Here is a 20,203-nt window from a genome sequence, read left to right as displayed (position 1 = left end):
ATTGTTATTATTGCTGTAATTACTGATGAGATCTTTGTTTTCATTTATCTTTACTTTTCTATCCATTCTCGACCCAAATTTCTGTCTTCATTAGCTTCTTTCCCTGTATTTTCTCTTGTTTATGACCCTGAAAGAGGCCATTTTGTTGTGCATTGTCCTCTTGTTTGAGGTTAGCAGTGCAGCTAGTGCAATGAAGCTTTTTGTAGGCCAATCCTGAAAAAGACTCCAGAGTAAAATGGGGGGGGGGGTTGCATGATTTCCAGTGAATGCATTGGTTTCCTTTTCCGTGGGTCAACTGAATCAGATAAAATATTTCCATTCCCGCATGAGCATTAATGATTTACAAAGATATTAGGATTTTTTTCCCTTATATACATATGTAAGGGATCCAAAGCAAAGGCAAGCCCCAGAGACAACTCTGAGGCATCACAGACGACTGGGCTGTGACTCAGTCTAAATGTGACGATGACACATTTGCATGTCAGATCCGTTATACAGTTATCGTCTTTTGCTGCTTGATGCCCACACAGTGATGGATGTGTAAACCACATTCTGTCATATAGTGCTCCTCTATGTTTGAACGAGGGGTCTCATTTACACACAACTGAGGCATTTGTCCCTTGAAGTGGAACCTCCCCTCAAAGTGACGACTCTGTGGCTGTGACCCAGCTAACAAAGGGATACACTGGGTTCTGTAAGAGTTGTCTTTATTCTTTATCTCCACACTGTGTGTCTTCCATGCTGGTTGAGGCCTAGACACCGACAGCCGAGGCACAGAAGCCATATGGAACAGATGGACCAAGCCATAGTCCTCTAAACCCTGCAGACCTCTCTCACTCTGTCTCCCCTTATTAACCCATATACTTTACCCAGACCTGTGGTGGGATTACTGCTGACAGCACACTCACACACATATTAAACTCATCCTGGTGCTTTTTCCATGTAAAGCAGCAAGGATTACCTTAGCTGAACTGAAAACTACAAAAATGTTTCAACACTAACTCACTGTTTTGCAGTGGTTCGCTAATGTCGTGTTTTATACGTCTTAAGAGTCGTTATTCTTTTTGTCTTCCTTTCTTAGATCCAGCTGCTGATTGAGATTGTTTGGCCCCTGTTCATCTTCTTCATCTTGATCTCAGTTAGAATACATTATCCACCCTACGAGCAACATGAATGTAAGTTGGTAGGGGGAAGAGGGGGGTCAAACTAGTCAGTCAAACCCCAAAAAAATAGATTAGGATTTCCCTTCTTCATTTTTCAAAAAAGGATGTATGAGCAGTTTTTCATTTAGTCTTTGCAAAATTGAAAAGTCAAGAAATTACTATAAACAATGCATGCAAGTCTGATTATAATAATATTCTCAGATTTGATGTAGACTCCAGAATTAATGTAAACATATACTCACACAGGACAATTGTCTTTTAAATGTATTAGTCAAATAAAGAACATTTTTTCAAATACATAATAGTCAGAACACAAGGACGTCATTTTCAAGTTTTGTCAGGGTTTGATGTCCCAGATTTAATTGCAACTGATGACCATATATCAGTTAATGTGAGTTAATATTTTAGTTTTCCTCTGTCATTTCTTGGAAAAAGCAACATGTTAGCCTTCCAAGGTTTGCATGTTGTCACAGAAGGATCTATTGGATTTGTCAATATTTGTTTGCACTATCTAAACATGTGATCCAAACCTGGATCTTCAGGGAAGTTATCACCTGTCATCAGCAGGGCTGGTTTCACAACCTTGTTTTTAAGTATTTTAAGTGTTTTATGTTTTATTATTTTGCACATAGGATTTATTGTATAAATGATAGGTGAGTTCATTCCTTGGGAAAAATTTTTAAAGGGTAAAAACTTGTACGTACAAGCACGCCAAAATTCACTTGCTTTTTTACTAAACAAGTGTCAAGTTTCACCGAATACCAAACTTGTTTAGCATTAGAGACAAGAATCCTAAAAACAAATTGAAGTCAAGCCAGTTCACCCAGTGAACTCCTAAAACTGGGTTAACTTCTCACACTCAGTACTTATCACTTCAGTGTGATTGCTGGTTAACCTCAATAAAATTCCTTCGTAAATTGCCGCAGTAGCAGTTAAATCTGCTGATAAGAGACCAATCAATCGTAAAGATAATGTTTGCATTTGTCACACTTCTTTCAAAGTCAAAGGCGTTTAAAGGCCATGTATGTGTGTTAAAATTGGAGGAAAGTCCTGCTTTTGTAATGTAGTGAATATTACTTTGAATATTCTGTTTGTTAGCAAGTTTATCCTATGATGTCCAGTGTTACTTTGACTTAGAACCCTACAGTTATTTTTTTCAAAAATCAATGAAACTTTTTTAAGCTTTGACGATTTGCAATAATTACTATCCTACTTGTGAGGAATATTACTGTTCATAATGATGTGAATTTTCATTCCGAAGTTTAACATTTCATGAAATAGTATGCTTATCTCTCCAGGTCATTTCCCTAACAAGGCCATGCCCTCAGCGGGTACACTGCCCTGGGTACAAGGAATCATCTGCAATGCCAACAACCCCTGCTTCCGCAATCCTACCCCCGGAGAGAGTCCTGGGGTGGTGGGGAACTTCAATGATTCAATGTGAGAGTCATTGCCCTATCAAAGCACAACTGTGTTCAATTTGAAGTATTCATTTAAGTGTAAAGAAATGTAGTTGTGTGAAACGCATTTTATTTGCAAATATTTTATTTATATTTAGAAAAATGTATACCAAACTGATGAAGTATCTTTTCAGGATTTAAACATTGCTGGGATGTGAAAAAAACTTCTAATGGGGTGTCTTTCTTGTCTCTCGGGATGTTATCAGAATCTCCCGTCTGTTCATTGACGCCAAAAAGATCCTGCTGTTCTCACAGAATGATAAGAGCTACGAGGGCTACAAGGGACTGTTGAGGGCCCTCAGGAAGATGCAGAAGAACACTGCTCGTAAGGACACGACTTTAATTACCAGCTTGTTTTGTGTTTCCATAAAGTTTTATATGACCACCAGTATAATTAGTTCAGTCACTCAGTCAGATTCACACTGACCATTTGTTCTTACTTGCATGCTCCTTCAATGAGAAAGGATTACACCCACACATGCAGATGTGATGCAACTGTGATTCACACTTACTGGTTATTCACACATTGCTTCAGAACTTCCACTTCTATATAATGTGTTGCTTCCCTTCCAAACTAGTCATGCTTTTGCTGATATAAACCTTGATGGCTGTCTCAATCCTTGATTGAAAAAATGTGGATTGCAGTTTTCCAAAATCCATTCATGTGACCGTTTTCTATACTGCTTATCTGTTAAGGGTCGGGGGGGCTGGAACCTATCCCAGCTGACATTGGGCAAGAGGTGGGGGTTCACTTCGAACGAGTCCTCTCCACAAATACAAATATTCTATTAAAAGGGCACAGTGAGACATCTGAATTAAATTTAATCATTGCAGATCAACACATCCAAACTAGAGATTGAATAGAATCTAAAGTAAAACTACATCAGTTGAACTACCACGGTCAGTTTTGCAGGGTAGCAGCTGATGTAACAGCAACTGGCTCTGGGTGTAACCTGTTCCCTCCTTATCACTGCCTGCCAGCCTCGGGGGCCCATCTCCCTAAAGCCAGTGGGTGTTGTACTTCCTTGCCTCTGTTATTACATGCTGGTGGAGGCATAAGACAGGAAAAACAGACAATTGTGCACCATTATGACCATCATTGTATTTTCTGACTGGAATGTAACTATTTCCTGTCAATGGGGACGGGTCACCGATGTGCCACTTGCATGCATGTGCATGCACATTTTATGTTCAAACGTTATCTGAACTTTCAGCATTCATTTTTTGAAACACTTTGAAAGAGAGTTCGAAAAAGATTAGTCACCATCACCTTGACTCTTGCGGAGCAGAGAAAGGTCATCTTTCTAAAATAACATCTTGTTGATGGCTCCACTGTGCTGACTCAGTCAAAGCGACCTGAAAATAGGAGCAAGCATTGCTATGAAGTCTGCAGTTACCCTACTTGGACGCAAGTCACATCAACACAGTAACTTTTCCTTTTCATTTAAATTTTATACCCTTTTCATCTCTGACCTTCTAATTTTTTTCTAGTCATGCTTGAATACAAACACAACCAAGACAAAAAGAAAGACTAAAAGTATAAACTGGAGGATTATAAACAGTAAGGAGCAGGACCCACAGCAGGAACAGTGAAAAGCAGTGATGTACCTGCTGACCTCTGTTAGATGTTAAAATGAAATGAGGGAGCCTAATGAGAGTGGCAGTGCTTTATGCCGTTCGCGTTGCTTTGCCACCAGAATACGTCTCTGAGCCACATGAGATCAGCCCATTCAATTCCTATAAATAAAAGGATTTTAGCGTGGTTTTACATTAGCCCCGAAGGTAAGGTTATGTTGAACAGAGTCCACCTTCAGGAATTATGCAACAGGGCTGAACAATCAGGGTTCTTGTTGTTTTAGCTACTGTCTCTATACATGAACAGTACAATATTATGTAACGGACCCAGAAATTGAAGCAATGCCTGAGAAAAAGGGGGATTGCATGTAAGACAAAACGGAAAGGGTCACTTCTATTTATTTTTCATTGTAAATATTGCGTATTGTTTGTCTTTCCAGTCCAGTTTGTTTACAGTAGAACTCAGTCATGGAATAAGAATAGATCATCTTCATGCATCTGTGGGTTATTTTATCTAATGGACACAGCCGGGGATCTGAAATTGTTTCTCTTTTTTTATTGAAGCTTTCTTTATTGTTATAACAAGGCCCAATTGATTTATAAATGCACAGTAATGTAATATCCCTTATTCACTGCGTGTGTGTCTTAAATCCACGTGAGGGAATGCATTGATTTAGAGCGCAGACATGTGTGATGCTGCGAAAGCAAACAGAGCACTGCGGCACAGTGATGCTATAGAACAAACAGCATGGATCAAAGAGCCGGGAGTGGAGCCCCTCACGTGTCAGTTAATAATTCAGCAATTGATGGGGTCAGTAAATGAGACTTACGCCGAAAACAAAGGGAGAGTACAGGAAGCATTTTTCCTTCAGTGGAGCTCGATGAATCATGAGGATTAATGCTTATTGTGTCTAATATTTTTCTGTGTCATCTGGTGCCTAATTCAGAATGGCACTGTGAACTGATAGAAGGAAGACAGACATTAGAACATCTAACAGGAGGGTCATTTGATTTTTTATTGGATGAAAAAGGTTTTCTTAATGCCAAATTAACTACACAAAAAAAAGAAGCCAAAATGTATTTACTGAAAGGTTTTGCATCGTTAGAATTTTTCCTACAAATTTCCTGAATTCACATCCTTGCCCTTCTGTCTTTGTGAAGACTGCAATAATGTGTCATTCATCACCTTAACCTCTGCAATCAACCTGTTTACCTGAACCCTTATTTTGACCTGTTATCTCTTATCTTAAACGTGGCCCCACAGTTAAAAGTAGCTTTGTGGAGAAATAAGGACAAGTCAAATGAACATCATTTCACAGAAATTCCTTGGGCTTTAACCAACTGCCCACAACCCACACGTCCTTCCCACAAATTTTTTTTTTTTTTACCAACAGTAAAAAAAAACCTTTACTAAGGACCCCCCCCCCCCCGACATTTGGTGGGTTGATTTTACTCCTGTCAATGTTGTGTAGCAGCCAGATGTTGTTGACCTGATTGCAAAAACACTTCATATTCAGGTTGTTAAGGTGTGTTGTTGTGCAGTGTTTAATTCTGAACAAAACAGGTACCAGCCCAAACATGTGCAGACTTGTAATGGTTAACATGCACAAATAGGAAAGAGACTCCTGTTGCCTTCATAAACATCTCTGGGAATTTAAAGCACTTATACCCTACAAATAATGATATAAGATGGAAGAGGGGAATGACATACACACAGACTGTTAGACTTTTCATTTCTACAAGGTTGCACCAGCCAGTCTGGTGTGTCCTCAAGGACCTTTGGAAGCAGTGCACCACGGGATCTGTGATTTCCGACTGGGACACTGATTAGACCTTATTAGCACTCCCTGGATGGTCCCCCCCAGAGAGTTAAGGTCACACATGTGCAGACACAGGTGCACAATTATACACACCTTTGCACAATTAAACACTCACACTCAACTCTTTGGTGCTCAGACCCAGCAGTGGAGGCCTCAACACACAGAATACACACTGTTCTGTTTCACTTCCTCCCAAGGGTTGTGCAGTTCAACTGAAGCAAATGGTTTCCTCTGTTTGTGTGTGTTTGAGTGTGTGTGTGTGTGTGTGTGTGTGTGTGTGTGTGTGTGTGTGTGTGTGTTATTACTTAAAAAGATTGGGTAAATAATGGTTTAGTTGAATGGAAGGATAATGCAGAGACAGGGAATGAGAGGAAGATGTTTTTAAAAATACAACCTAAGTTCATCTAAGTGTTCTTGATTTAATTACCACTCTTACTGGTCCTCTGGTTTAATTCTGTTGTCACACACTTTTCTCGTCTTTGATGGTTCACATTCATTTTGTGTAAAAATATCTGAACCTAAAAAAATTCAGGACAGTAAAAGTACACATAAAGCTCTTTGGGATTAGAAATATTTGATGCATCAAACCATGCTAACATAACACATTCTGTTAAACAACCGACAGAGAAAGCTTTGTTGAGGCCCAAAATAACACTCTGCAGCTTGTGGGCTACATGAGCTATTCTTGTTCATTTTGCATGATTCTTTTAACTTGAATCACCCAAAGTTTAGAACACGATACACAAGTGAATAAATAGAGAGGGAATAGGGATGAGGTAGCTTAGTGTACAGGGGATGAGGTGAAAGTAACAGAAGGCAAGTGAGAAAAAGGAAAACCACTTTGCAGTATCTGGACCAAAGTGGAATGCCCTGTCGTAAACCCAGCTGAGTACAGAGCTGAGGAAGAATTCTGTGTGCATGTGGGTGTGTGTGCGTGTATGTGTGAGCAGTCATGGAGCTGACTTATGCCAGTTTCTGTAGTGGTTTGACTTCTCTGGAATCCTGCATAAGCACAAAAAGTTCTCAGAGCGCAGAAAAGACAGTCTGTCTTTGTTAGTATTCGTGTAAATAGTTTGATTTGCTCTCTCATGTATTTCAGTGATTTGTCCTCTCAAATTATGATTATTACAAATATTGTGCAAGTAAATCATTCACAGTTTCATGCCAAGATTTCTTCTTTAACTCTGTCACACAATTACAGTCAGTGGTTTGTTAGCAGCCATTCTAAAAAAGTTATGGGTCTTTATATCATGTGGGAGCCCAACTAGATTTTCGATACAAAGACTCTTTCCCATCGTATGTGTATTGTGTATCAGGTTGAGTTTATTGTTGTTGTTTTTTTTTTGTAGGTTTCAAGCTGAAGGACTTTTTAAGAGACAATGAGACCCTCTCCCACTTCCTTCACCACAACGCCTCACTTCCTCATCATGCGCTGAAACAGATTGTGGAAGCTGATGTCAATCTGGAAAAGGTAAATGAAAGCAAACTCCTTCATCTGTTTTAAAGCAGATGTGTTCTTTTAAAATCCACAAATGTTAAAGCCCAACTCAAAAACAATAGTCTGCATTAATGAGTGTTTGACACATGTTAAATCAGCATCAATGCAAACAGACATGTGCAGTATTGTGGAGGATGTAGCCTTTTTGTTGAGTCCTTTTCTCATAGGAGATAATCATAAACCCCTGGCCTCAGAGCTCATGCATAAATCCAGTGACCTTAGCTTTATAGAGACTGTTGTGCCACAGGATTCTGCTGTGGCACAGCTAAGCCCTTAATACTCAGCAGAAATCACTGTGGGTGGGGTTAGGTGGGTACAGAGGCGACTGGGCACCAAAAAGGCCCACTCACCTCTGTCTTTTCCTCACAGATTTTGCAAAAAAAGGAAATCTAATCCTAATTTAGATTGAAATTTTCCTTCATCCTCTCAACTCTAAACTCAATTTTTATCTCATCCAATATGTATCCTTTTTTTTTTTTTAGCTCCTCTTCCTTTTCAAATCAAGATTTGTTTTTTTTATTTAACCAAACATCACATACGCACATCAGCTCATTCAGATTTTCAGCAACAGCCCCTCACATCTTGACTGCTGGAGACACGTGACTGCTACTTTCCCTCTGCCCCTCCCCCATTTATTGTCACGTGTAAAGACAGAGGCTCAAAGACAAATTCATGTCACACCATCTGATTGTTTTCCTCCCATTGCCTACATTCAGACATCTATAGCTCTGACCTCTTCATCCGTTAATGCTGGAATTGTCATTAGGAATATTATTCAAGGGGGACACTTACAATATGGGATGAGAATAATTTTAATAATTATTTGCAGTGATGAGATTAACAAGAGCCAACGTCTAAACAGATACACAAGGAAAATCTGTTATTTTCAATCAGAATGATTCCTCATCCCCTAAACTTATGAACCTAAGCCTGAGGGTTTTGCCACTGAAAAAACGACATGTATGAACAGTCTGTAGCGAGACAGAGATGATGGCATAATACTGGTCAAGGACATTTAGAAGACAAGTTAGAATGTCCAGTCTGCACCGCGACGGCGAGGCAGCATATTATTACATACAGACTTGAGCGGGCTGTGGGATTACATCATGTCAGAAAGTATTATTACTCCTAAACTGGCAGTTAACACACACCAGGAGACATTTGATGCGAACAATGTTGCCCACCACATATTTACTGAAAGTGACCTTGATGTCAAAAAACTCTCCTATCCTTTTGTATTTGCCTGTGTTGCTCCTAAAATATAAACAGAAATAATATTGTTTGGAGGATTCATTTGCAAATAATACATTTACATTTCAAAATTTCATTGTCCTTTTATATCTACAAGGTTATTATTTTTCTTTTCTTGAGTTACTGAGCCTTTCTCTCTTTGTCCAGGTGCTTACTAAAGGTTTTGGCTTCCATCTCCGTGACCTGTGTAACACCACACCTCTGGAGGAGTTTGTCCATATTGCTGACCACAATGTCTCCCGTCTGACACAAGAAATTATCTGCAAGTCCTCCAGGGATTGGCTGAACAAAGCCCAGAGCCACTTCTTGTCTAACTTGGATTTCCTCAAACCTATTCGGGTTAGTGCAACCTTCAGGTCAAATCCATGAGCCATTTATAAAGTGCAATAGTCAGACAGTTTGTAACGTCCATTTATGCTCATATGATAATAGAGTTATTGAGAAAATCAGGGGGTGGCACGGTAGTGCAGTGGTCAGCACTGTTGCCTCACAGCAAGAAGGTTCCGGGTTCAAGCTCCGGCTCGGGCACAGGATCTTTCTGTGTGGAGTCTCCATGTTCTCCCTGTTCCTGTGTGGGTTCTCTCTGGTACTCCAGCTTCCTCCCACAGTCCAAAGACATCAAGAGAGGACGAGGCTGATTGATACTCTAAATTGACTGTAGGTGTGACTGTGAGTGTGAATGGTTGTCTGTCTCTATGTGTTGGCCCTGTGATGGACTGGTGACCTGTCCAGGGTGAACCTGGCCTCTTGTCCAAAGGCTGCTGGGACAGGCTCCAGCCCCCCCGCAACCTTTAACAGGATAAGCAGTAGAAATGGGTGGATGGAGAAAATCGGGAAGATACTGTCCACCTCATTGACTGGAAACTTGCAATGCCTCATGACTGCTTTGTAACAGAGTGTTCTCATTGTCTCATATTATGTGACAAAAGGAATCCCTGCTTGCATACCTCTAAGATGAAATCAGTAACAGAATAATCCTGACCTCATATTCCCCCTAAACACTAAATTGATAATTCCTCATGTTTTCTGCCAACAACTGAACACAATTTTTTTCACTCTCATTTTTTTTCTACTTTTTTCAACCCTCCTTCCAATACTTTCCTCCCTTCCCTAACCAGCGTCACCTCTCATCTGTTTTATTTGCCAGTAAGCCTGCCCCCTTCCCATAAAGTCTGTGTACTAGATGTGAGTCATGATGGTGAGGGACAGAAAGAGGTGAACAAAACAGTCTGTTCCACCGATGTCAATAGGGAAAAACAAAGAGACTGTCTTTAAAAAAATCATGACTTTAAGAAAAAAACAAGCAAGAACTATTCAGCAACCTGGAGCGCTTCTGTGGTTGTGCTGTTAAAGAGAGTAGCTAACTTGTCACATGCCTCATGGGCCGAGAATAAAACATTTTCTGGCTCTGACCAGGGACATAATTCACACAAAAATAACATATGTCGTTCTTTATTGGAGATTGTAAAGTTTATTCAACAATGAAGAATCATTTCCAAAAGTTACAACATTGTTCAAGAAATAGAATATAAGATGTCTTCTTCTTGCACAAGCCAGGAATCTTCCTTTAGTTACCTTCTGTGTGTGTGTATTCATACATACATACATACATATATATACATATATATGTGTGACAGCTGCTCTGTCTGTAGCCCCAAGTGTTAGATATTTCAGCAGCTGACACACACTCCACTCACAAAGACACACACACATATGCCAGGCAGTGCAACAGACTTGAACACAGGAGGTCAAAGCCACCCTGACCTGTTGTTCTTTCTCAGCTCCCCTCTGATCTTGCTGTTGTTTTTCTTCCCTCTTCCCTGCATTGCAGCAGTTTTTCTTGTCACCTCTCTCTCCTCTGTCTGTCTGTCTGTCTCTCTTTCTCATTTTGTGATGAATTGTTTTATTTCGATTATATGATTGTATATCACCTCATATGTGGCCCAAGACAAAATTATACTATGTAATCACGTTCCCCTGTCTCTTCAACAGAAGGATGTGAGGTCAGACCCCAAAGTTGTTCAGGAAGTCTCAGCTGCTACCGACAATCTTCTGGAGAGCTTGGCAGCACTGGCCGTGGAGGTAAATAAACCACACACCAACAGTAGAATAGAAGTGCAAACAAAACAAATGAAGTGTTTGTTTCCAAAGGTCAGTCTACAGTTGAAATGTTAATAAAATCAATTTGTACCAAGAATCAGCTCTTCATGAAGCAATTTCCTTTATGGTGCAGACAAGCTACATGCAGCTGTAGCGCAAGTGGAGGAAGTTAGTTTCAGGGCAATATTGACTTTTTGGCTCGTTCATTTGTACACACCGCACCCATGGAGGTCCTTGACGATTGGATCTCAAAGCATTCAAAATGCATGGTGATGGACACATTGGATGTGTTGCCTGAGTCATGAGATCTCAAAAAACAAAAAAACAAAACAAATTTTAAATAACAAATTCTACTCTCATTGCTCTGGAAATGTCTTCTCATGAGCTTAGATATTAATACATAGAATCTGAAATGTTCTTGTTCTTTAGCCGGAGCCAAAAATATTTCTGTTTAGACAATAGCCAGGTGCTCCGCCTGTGTGCAAAGCATCAGGATAACACACATGCCAGTGTAACCCAGTCTGGACTGTTGGAATGTAGGGACAAGAAACAGCAGCTGCTGGTAGAGCAAACTCACACACACACACACACACACACACACACACACACACACACACACACACACACACACACACACACACAAACCTTGCCATCCTTCCCCTGCTCTGCTTCGTTAGCAAAACATGAAGACCCAGCTGTATGTATTAGTGCGTGTGTGTGTATAGGTTTTTTGTTTGATAGTGTTTCTGTCTAATCAGCTGTACAAAAATTAATGTGCTTGTCTTTTCTTCTGACCGTAAGCACTAATGTTGCAACCGTCAGCAATCTTTATTATCCCCTCTTCACCACGTCGAGCTCTTCTCTACTTGGCATCGAGGGAGAGGGCAATGTCAAAGGTGGACAGAATTTGTTATCTTGAACTATTCTTGCATAACATCCATCTGGGTTTCACCACACTTGCACTTCAGAATCAGCTGGTGTGGGGTTTTTTTTGTTGTTTTTTTTACCCTTTTTAAGGCTTCTGTTATACTAGGCATGACTTTAATCACACATCACAGCAATCATTGATTATTTTGTTTTTTACAGATGGCCACTGATGAAATTATTCCTTTTTACTGTGTATTGTTTAGTGTGGATCAGACTGCATGTGTTTGCTTAGCTGGTGGGTACATGAGGCTGGCAGAACACAGACATGTACTCATGTGACCTCTACACCCCACGCAGTTATGACCTGCATGCAGGGCTTATCACTGTTGGGTGTCTCAACTCACCATGGTCACAAGAAGCATACAAAATGTCTTTTCTTCAGTGAAGTAAAAGCAATTTTTTTCCACATTGACATCCATGTGACCATGAACCCCCACATGAAAATTTGTTTGTAAATATTTTCTTGGTAACAATTGCAGTTTTCAGAATATATCAGAAAGGGGCAAGAAAACCCAGCATTTATATCTCTGCAGCACATTTATCAAGGCAAGATTAGCATGTTGAAAAGCACAGTTCTAACTGAAGGGGGAAAAAAAGGAAAATGCAATGCAATGTGAACTGTTATCAGAAACAAGTTTACATTTATCCACTCTGTCCGCTCTAATTTTCCATGCTAAGCTTTTCATGCTGATAATGAGCGTGGTACTGTCGAGGTTTGAACTGCAGCATGTATCAACCAGCATCTCATAGCCATAAGGAAAACATACACAATCTTAATCATCAAAAGGAAGTTAGATGAAACAAATGGAACACCCTTTGGTTATCCACATTCATATTAAATATTTCAAACTCATTTTTAGTATTCTGCTTAATCTTCTCTCTGTAGGAAACATTTTTTATCAGCTCAAGATCTTGGTAGTGCAGACTTGAACACTTGCAGTCTTTTCTGTTCGCTGTAAGTAGTTTTAGCTGTTACTTAGCAAAGTCTGAGGTGGAGAACAATAAACTTGAGTAACTTCTTCATATCTGGATCACTAACACACACACACACATATATATATATAAAATATACTAAAATGTATTAATGCTAATTATCACTTTTCTTAAGCCTGCCTCTCTTGCACAGCAGCAGATTTTTGTCTGGTTTCCATAGATGGCTGATAAAATTGCAATTTGAACTCTAGTAACCTCTGACAGACTCTGCACTGAGGTTACTGCAGGACATTCCTGTTCTGCAGCGTGTGTGTGGGGAATGACACATATTTAGTCACACACACAAAATATCTGAAGAGATGAATAAATACTGGGCGCTCTGAAAGATGAAAAGTCTGCTGTTTTGGCAGGTAGATACTCAGATAGACCAGATGATTAGTGTTTGTCAACACCAGAACTAAGGAAAAATGGCTATCCAGCATTCTGTCAGTCATGTCTCTGTTTCTGCTGCTTGTGTGGCCTCGGGCAACGAAGGCAGGATTCATATACACTGGCAGTTACATGTATAACATGCACTTGCACTCTGAGACCTTGAAACACGAACCGACAGCCCACAGACAGACACGCATAAAGACCCAGATATACAGCTCGTCTAACACAACACGTCTCTTACATTGTAGTTCAGTGAATCATGTGATAGTTTGATGTGGCTGGAGGCTCAGCAGCAAAGTAACCACCCAACGAACAGTGTGTGTGTGTGTGTGTGTGTGTGTGTGTGTGTGTGTGTGTGTGTGTGTGTGTGTGTGTGTCAGTGCTCTCAGATGCACTTTCCTCTGTCTCACTTTCTCTCGAGTGGAAAATAGTGTTGAATATCTTGTTGAAGAACAGAACAAGGGCAGAATAAGAACAATATGCCGTGACAGGAACAACACGTGTTTTGAAGGATGCAGAAGACAGAGTTATTTGTTCTGCAACAGTCCTGCGTAGAAGTCAGAATCCTCTGTGTATTTCTCTGTCAATGACAGAAATTGTCAGTATAATAGCAATGTGTTTGTGGAGCCTGCAGAAGTTTGCCTAGTAGGAGAATGACCGACAGTAACCTCTCTTTGTTCTCTAGCCTTCTGTTGCATCAGTGAACATTCTCAGCTTCCACATCTCTCACATACTCCAGTTTACCTCATGGCCTTCTGATTTTTCTTTCTTTCTTTCATATTTGTTTTTCATTTTGTGGAATCTGTCTTGACCTCATATCTCATTTCCCCAGCTGTTTACCCATAAGCCCAAGTAACCTCCTCTGGATCGCATTTAGGAAACAAAAGCTCCCCTCTTCTTTTGCCCTTTCTTTGTTTGACATGCACACACACAAGAAAAAAAAGTCCATAAGCCCCTCCTTTCATTCCTACCCTATCACGAGTTGGTGACATAATTGCGTGCACTGACCAGTTTTGAGACATTAATGCAGAACTTGTGGTGACTTGTCTCTTGACCTGTTGCAACCTTTGCATGAGCCAACATGAACTCCCTGCTCTCCTTATGAAACACTGTGTGTGACAGTGAATACGAAAATAAGGCCAATATCTCTGTAGAGTAGGGCTGCAACTAACGACTATTTTAATAGTCGACTAGTCACCGACTATTGAAACGATTGGTCGACTAATCGGATAATGATTAATTTTTTCTTAAATTTAGCACGAAGTTGATTTAATTATGTGGCAAATGATAATAAACACAAGAAAGATGGGTGCAATGAAAAATACATTTTTTATTGAACACACTGCAGATTTGTACAAAAATTAAATAAAAATGTCCTTTCTAAAACCAATTAGGCGCAGTGTTCATGCATTTAATTTAAAATACATTTGTCAGGCACAGTCTGGCATAACGCTCAAGCTCTCTTTTACAGCGAAAATACGCTTAAAAAAATGTACAATGTATGTCATTAAAAACCCTATTGGCTTGAATGTTATTTGAATCTCACCGAGGCGAGTCAGACTCCGTTTCGTTCAACTGCCCGACGTGCTTCTTTAAATGTTCCTGCATCACCGCCATGACACCAAGGTCTACTTTGCAAATTTTGCTTGTAGTCTTTTTATTCGCCGTATCCAGGCTAAAAGGCTCCCAAACTTTAGAAGTTTTGGTACGCATACCTGATGTTGACGCCGCCAATCAAGAGAGATGCCTCACTCTGTTGGAAAAACACTTCTGGCGACAATAGTCGACAATGGAATTCATTGTCAACTATTTCTATTATTGATTTTTGTCATCGTCGACTAATCGTTGCAGCCCTGCTGTAGAGCACAGGAATTTAATCAATCACACTCATGTTTTGTCATTATGATAAATAATTTAATATGAGTGTGTGTTTGATAGTTTCATACTTCAATACCAATGTCCAACAGTTATTTTAATGCAATAAGAAACTATGAAAGGTTTCCCTCAGATGGGTTTGAGTGGGCAAATAGGTTAATTTGAATTTGTTACTGTGGTGTTTTACGGTGTTACAGTTGAATAATTTACTAAAATATGTCACTGCAAAAGAGAAATTAAACAAACAGTGGTATTGTAGAGCAGTATTACTGAACTTGGATGGGACAGGTGCTGGCAGCAATAGTAGTGGTGCAAACATTTTTTTTTTTTACAGCTAGTAACAAGCTGGCAGCACTGCCACTAAGCTAATAGTATTTGACAAGGAAACACACAGGTGAAAGCTGCATGAACATATATTTGTCATAGCTTATTTTTTGCAGCATTTCAAGATAAGTAACACTCCACCCGTCCTATCTTATCTCTAGTGGAGTGACATGCCAGTGATTGCTTGGGTCTCAAAACAGTAGCTATATTTATCATCGCCTGGCTAAGTGTCTCCGTCCCACAATCCAACACCTGACTTCCACATCTAGGATGCCACACATACTGTGATGATAACCTTCAGTGACTTCAAACCTACTGCATTGCACATGCTCGAACCCACCGTTACAAGCTTGCCTCTGTTGTGACAGATGATAGCATGACATATGTAGCTGCAGACATATCATTTTCACTTTTCCATGTTGCAGTGACACGCAAGACACGTGAACCTTCCTAAAGGAAAAGGCTTATGCTGTGCCATTTTTAACGCGGACGTTATGACACGTGGTGATGATATGATTCAGCAAACTCATGATCAATTCAGAGAGAATTGTTTGTTACTGGAAACTGAATTAAGACATTTTTGTTTATGGTCGAAGGACAAGTCTTCATAAAGCTTGCATGAGAAATCACTGTGAAGTACAAGATGAAAAGAAAACAGAATGAGACTATCAATGTGTCTATGATGATGATGACTTGAGTTGACTGCCTTTTTTAAAAAGTAAATACAAATTAGAGGAATTTGAGGCTGAAACAGATGCAGTTCTATTTAACCTTGACTGGTTGACCAGTTTTGATTGTTTGTCCAGATGTCTGCAGGTTCAGGAGTTAGGTTTCTGTATTCCCGAGCTTATAAATATTTGTACTTGTAATGATATATGTCTGTTGGCTGGCCATGGCTTCAACAAGATCTCTGCATGTCTCTCCTACCAGCTTGCCAGCATGAACAGTTGGAAGGACATGCGTAAGGAGATCCTCTATCTAACTGCAAACGCCACAGGCTCTCCAAATCAGATGTACCAGGCGGTATCACGGATCGTTTGCGGACATCCTGAGGGAGGGGGCCTCAAAATCAAGTCTCTCAATTGGTATGAAGACAACAACTACAAAGCTTTGTTTGGAAACCATGGCAACGACAGTGATAATGAGCCCCTCTCCACGTATGACAACTCTTCCAGTAAGTGCCCGAAACGATCAGATCTGTGTGAACCGTATCAGGGTTATTCTTCCTCTCCAGTCATTGTTTCTAACTAATTGTCATTCAACAAAAACATAGGAATTGGGGACACATCCAATGGGACACGCAAGAAGAGCATGAATAAAAATGTTCAAAATAATAAAAAAAACAAAGGTTCAAAATGTTAAAAGCAAGCGCTTTGTATTACTTTCTCAGCTCCCTATTGTAACAACATGATGCGGAGCCTTGAGTCAAGCCCCATTTCCAGGATGATCTGGAGAGCTCTGAAGCCTCTACTGATGGGAAAGATCCTGTACACACCTGATACTCCAGCGACACAGAGGATAATTCACGAGGTAGAATACTCCCCTCTCACACCCAAAACCCAAAGGATAATAATCCCGGTGATAAGTGAGACTGATGCCTGCATTTATGTGTTGTAGGTGAATAAAACCTTCCAGGAGCTGGGTGTGTTGAGGGATCTTGGAGGGATGTGGGAGGAGATGAGGCCCAAGGTTTGGAACTTCATGGAGAGTAGCGAGGAAATGGACATGGTCAGGGTGAGTGGGCTGCAATGAGAATACACACACGCACACACACACACACACACACACATACAGAGTGAGGTTTTTCCCACCTACTTGGCAGTTTAAAGACTGTAATCTGGGCATCTTCTTTGAGAAAATATAATTAAGTACCAGATGTAACTTGTAGGTTCTAAAGCTGCTGCTGACATCAACACCCAGACTATTCCAGCATGAGCTCATATTGTGATGGATATGTTGACAGATATCAATAAATGAGTTTCACAAAAGTTGTTTATGGACTTTGTACTCTGTATTCCCATGCTGATGAAAGATCTTGAAACTCTGGGTAAGGAGGACAGAAGCAAAAAACCTAATTTTGCACTCGCTCGCTGGTTTTTATGGTACTCGTAAGAGGAAAACATCAAAGACTAATATACTGACGTGTTATTCAGCTGAGGGGCAAAAGATTCTGGCAGCCACAAAACTTGGTTTATTACTGCAGAACAAAACATGAAGGAAGAGGAATTGTAGTTTGTAATGTGCATCTGCATGGATACATAAAGAAAACAAGTCACGGTCGCATTCAAACCTCTCGCTGTCCATCGAGATGAGCAAATAATGTGCTTCCTAATCCTCTTTTTCAGGCTACATTAACGGTTGTAAAGTTACAGTATTCTACAAAGACCAACCCCTGATCATCCAGTTCAGATGTCACTTACTGTAACATGGTTCTTCCTGACTACCAATGTGGTTCTTTTAGCACTACTCAACTTTGACCAGCAGCTCTACCTAGTGGTGAAAGGATGGTCTATTGTCACCTAACATCAGTTTGAATGTGTTTTATGAGACCTGAATTGATCTTTTTAAACAAGCCCTTGATCCTGAGATAAGTCTTGTGGTGATCCCCCCCCCCCCCCCCCCAAAAAAAAAAACAATTTGATAAATGGACTTCACCTGACTGTTGATACACCAGCTCCCCCCTGTGGCACCAACTGGTGGAGGCTGATGTAGAAACGAATCACAAACTAAACAATGAAAATAGATATTAAAAACTGTCCTACTAGAAAGCTTTTTGTTAACATTGTACAATATTAAACACTTATGGTAGACATCTCCTACTTACAACAAAGTATTATTTCTTTTAGTGTGAAATACTTGAAACTACTCTGCCATTTTATCATTTTAAACCTTTATCTTAAAACTCTGCTCAGCTGATTGATAAAAACACTTCTTACTCCTCTTTTTCGTATCAAAATTAATGGATAGATGTGTGTGGTCTTTTGGCTTCTCTCTGTCCTGACATAGTTTACTTTGCAAAACAGGAAATGAATATGCAGAGCGTGCAGTAGAGATCTCTGAAAATAAGACATGAAAATAGGTCACAAGCCTCACAGAGTTACAAACACACAGAGTGCAGCAGTGATAAAGGTCGCAAAACTAAGAAAGCCTAAAGGCTAACAGAGATGATCCAACAGTTTTCCTCTGCTTTTTGACATACGTTTTACTGCTCATGGAGGAGAAGGATAAGACGGATTGTAAATATTGTAATAATAGAGCTTGTGGTAGGGTTTTTATTTTGCACCTTAAGCAGTGCTCGGACCGAGACAGGTTTTAACAATAGAAAGTGCAATTCTTATTGAAGTTTTGAAACTGTCTCATATAGAGAGCGCAGCAGGACAAATACAGAGCTGGATTTTCAAACACAACAGAGAGGGCACAGCCAGGGACACAGACTTGAACATTCATTTCACTTTAACTTCCAGGAAGACTAAGAATTATTTAACCAGGGACACTGGAAGGCCCCACCACATTGTAACATGCTCACAAACACATACACTTGAAAACCTGGGACTCAGAAAAACACAAGGAAATCAAAAAGGAGAGCACAACCTTGAAAATTTTCTTTATAATGAATGGCAATAACATGGCTCATTCTTTATAATAAACAATATAAACCTCCCTTTTTGCAGACCCTGCTCCAGAATAATGCCAGTGCTGCATTCTTCAACACCCAGCTCAGTGGGATTGAGTGGCGTGTGTCAGATGTGTCAAACTTCCTTTCCAAGACCTCAGAAGACCAAAGACCGCCAGGATCAGCTTACACCTGGAGAGAAGTCTTCAATGAAACTGACCAGGCCATCCAGACCATCACACGCTTCATGGAGGTTAGTTAGTGAGATGCACACACAAGGAGTTAAAAAAAAAAAAAACGTGCAATTTAAAAAATTTTAACTTCACACTGATGGTAGTGGATTTTTTTTTGTCTTTGGGAAAAATATTTAAAACATAGCAAGTGTCTGCAATATTTTCCCATGGCTGAGTGTTCCTTTGTGACATTAAATTACTGCATGTCCATCCTTGTTTTCAAAGCCAGTGCAGATACTGCCATGTTTGTGTGGGTATTAAGTTATGCCTATAAAATAGGACTTACGCAATATCTTCCATTTAGGTCAAGATTCAAAGAATCACCGGACTTGTAATGGTCTATTTAGGTCACCCTCCATTGTTTTGTTGCTCTTTAAACTGCATTAAGTCTCATCCTGGCTATTAAAAGCCTTGAAATCAAATGTTCTTGTCCCTTCATACTCTTACAAAATCAAATCATTGCCTTGCTGATTGCGTCACTGTTCCCTGTCTTTGTCAGTTTGATCAGTTTGCAAGAGCAAATCCAGGATCCACAACTAAAATTCATAGAAAATTTTATGCAAGCTCTCTCTTAAGAGAGCTGTTGTTTCTTGTGTATCTATGTCAGTTCTTTTCTTTTATTGGTGAGTGAGGGCTGGTAGCCATGCAGTGACCGTTAACTAATAAATCATTTTCATTTCCACATATGAAGAGCTCACGATTTTCCTATTTTAAGTGAATTCAACTCATGACCTGTCAACAAACCACTGTAAATAATCTCATCAAATGCAATATAGAAATCATTTACCAAACATGGTGGTTTAAACCCTGAGTTCAGATCAATTAGGAGTCTGTGTTTGACACACGCTAACCCATGAAATTTTATGACAATGTTTTATCAGTGCAGTGTGCAACCTACTGACCTACTGACTGTGTGTCAGCCTTTAAGGAGATCATATTCATTTGTTTTCTTCCTTTGAAAAGGGCAAACATGAAGTATGTCATGTCTGCAGTGTTGGG

General features: G+C 39.9%; 1 protein-coding gene across 3 annotated transcripts in view; it reads left to right on the top strand.

Moving 5' to 3' along the window:
- The window catches only part of LOC147257255 (phospholipid-transporting ATPase ABCA1-like), a 37,143-nt gene that overhangs the window by 4,073 nt on the left and 12,867 nt on the right, over nt 1–20,203 (top strand). For all 3 annotated transcript variants that reach the window (XM_086211070.1, XM_086211068.1, XM_086211069.1), the window contains exons 3-12: nt 1,082–1,175; nt 2,462–2,603; nt 2,830–2,948; nt 7,368–7,489; nt 8,915–9,106; nt 10,760–10,849; nt 16,289–16,532; nt 16,749–16,888; nt 16,976–17,092; nt 19,030–19,224. In XM_086211070.1, the coding sequence (XP_086067196.1) occupies nt 1,082–1,175; nt 2,462–2,603; nt 2,830–2,948; nt 7,368–7,489; nt 8,915–9,106; nt 10,760–10,849; nt 16,289–16,532; nt 16,749–16,888; nt 16,976–17,092; nt 19,030–19,224 (1,455 nt within the window). The remainder of the gene's footprint in view (nt 1–1,081; nt 1,176–2,461; nt 2,604–2,829; nt 2,949–7,367; nt 7,490–8,914; nt 9,107–10,759; nt 10,850–16,288; nt 16,533–16,748; nt 16,889–16,975; nt 17,093–19,029; nt 19,225–20,203) is intronic.

Source organism: Aulostomus chinensis, chromosome 8 (genome assembly GCF_037954235.1).
Source record: "Aulostomus chinensis isolate RoL2024-O1b breed Wild chromosome 8, RoL_Achi_v1.0, whole genome shotgun sequence".
NCBI lineage: Eukaryota > Metazoa > Chordata > Actinopteri > Syngnathiformes > Aulostomidae > Aulostomus > Aulostomus chinensis.
The sequence above is the reverse complement of the archived record's forward strand: the minus strand, read 5'-3'. Positions and strand labels throughout refer to the sequence as shown.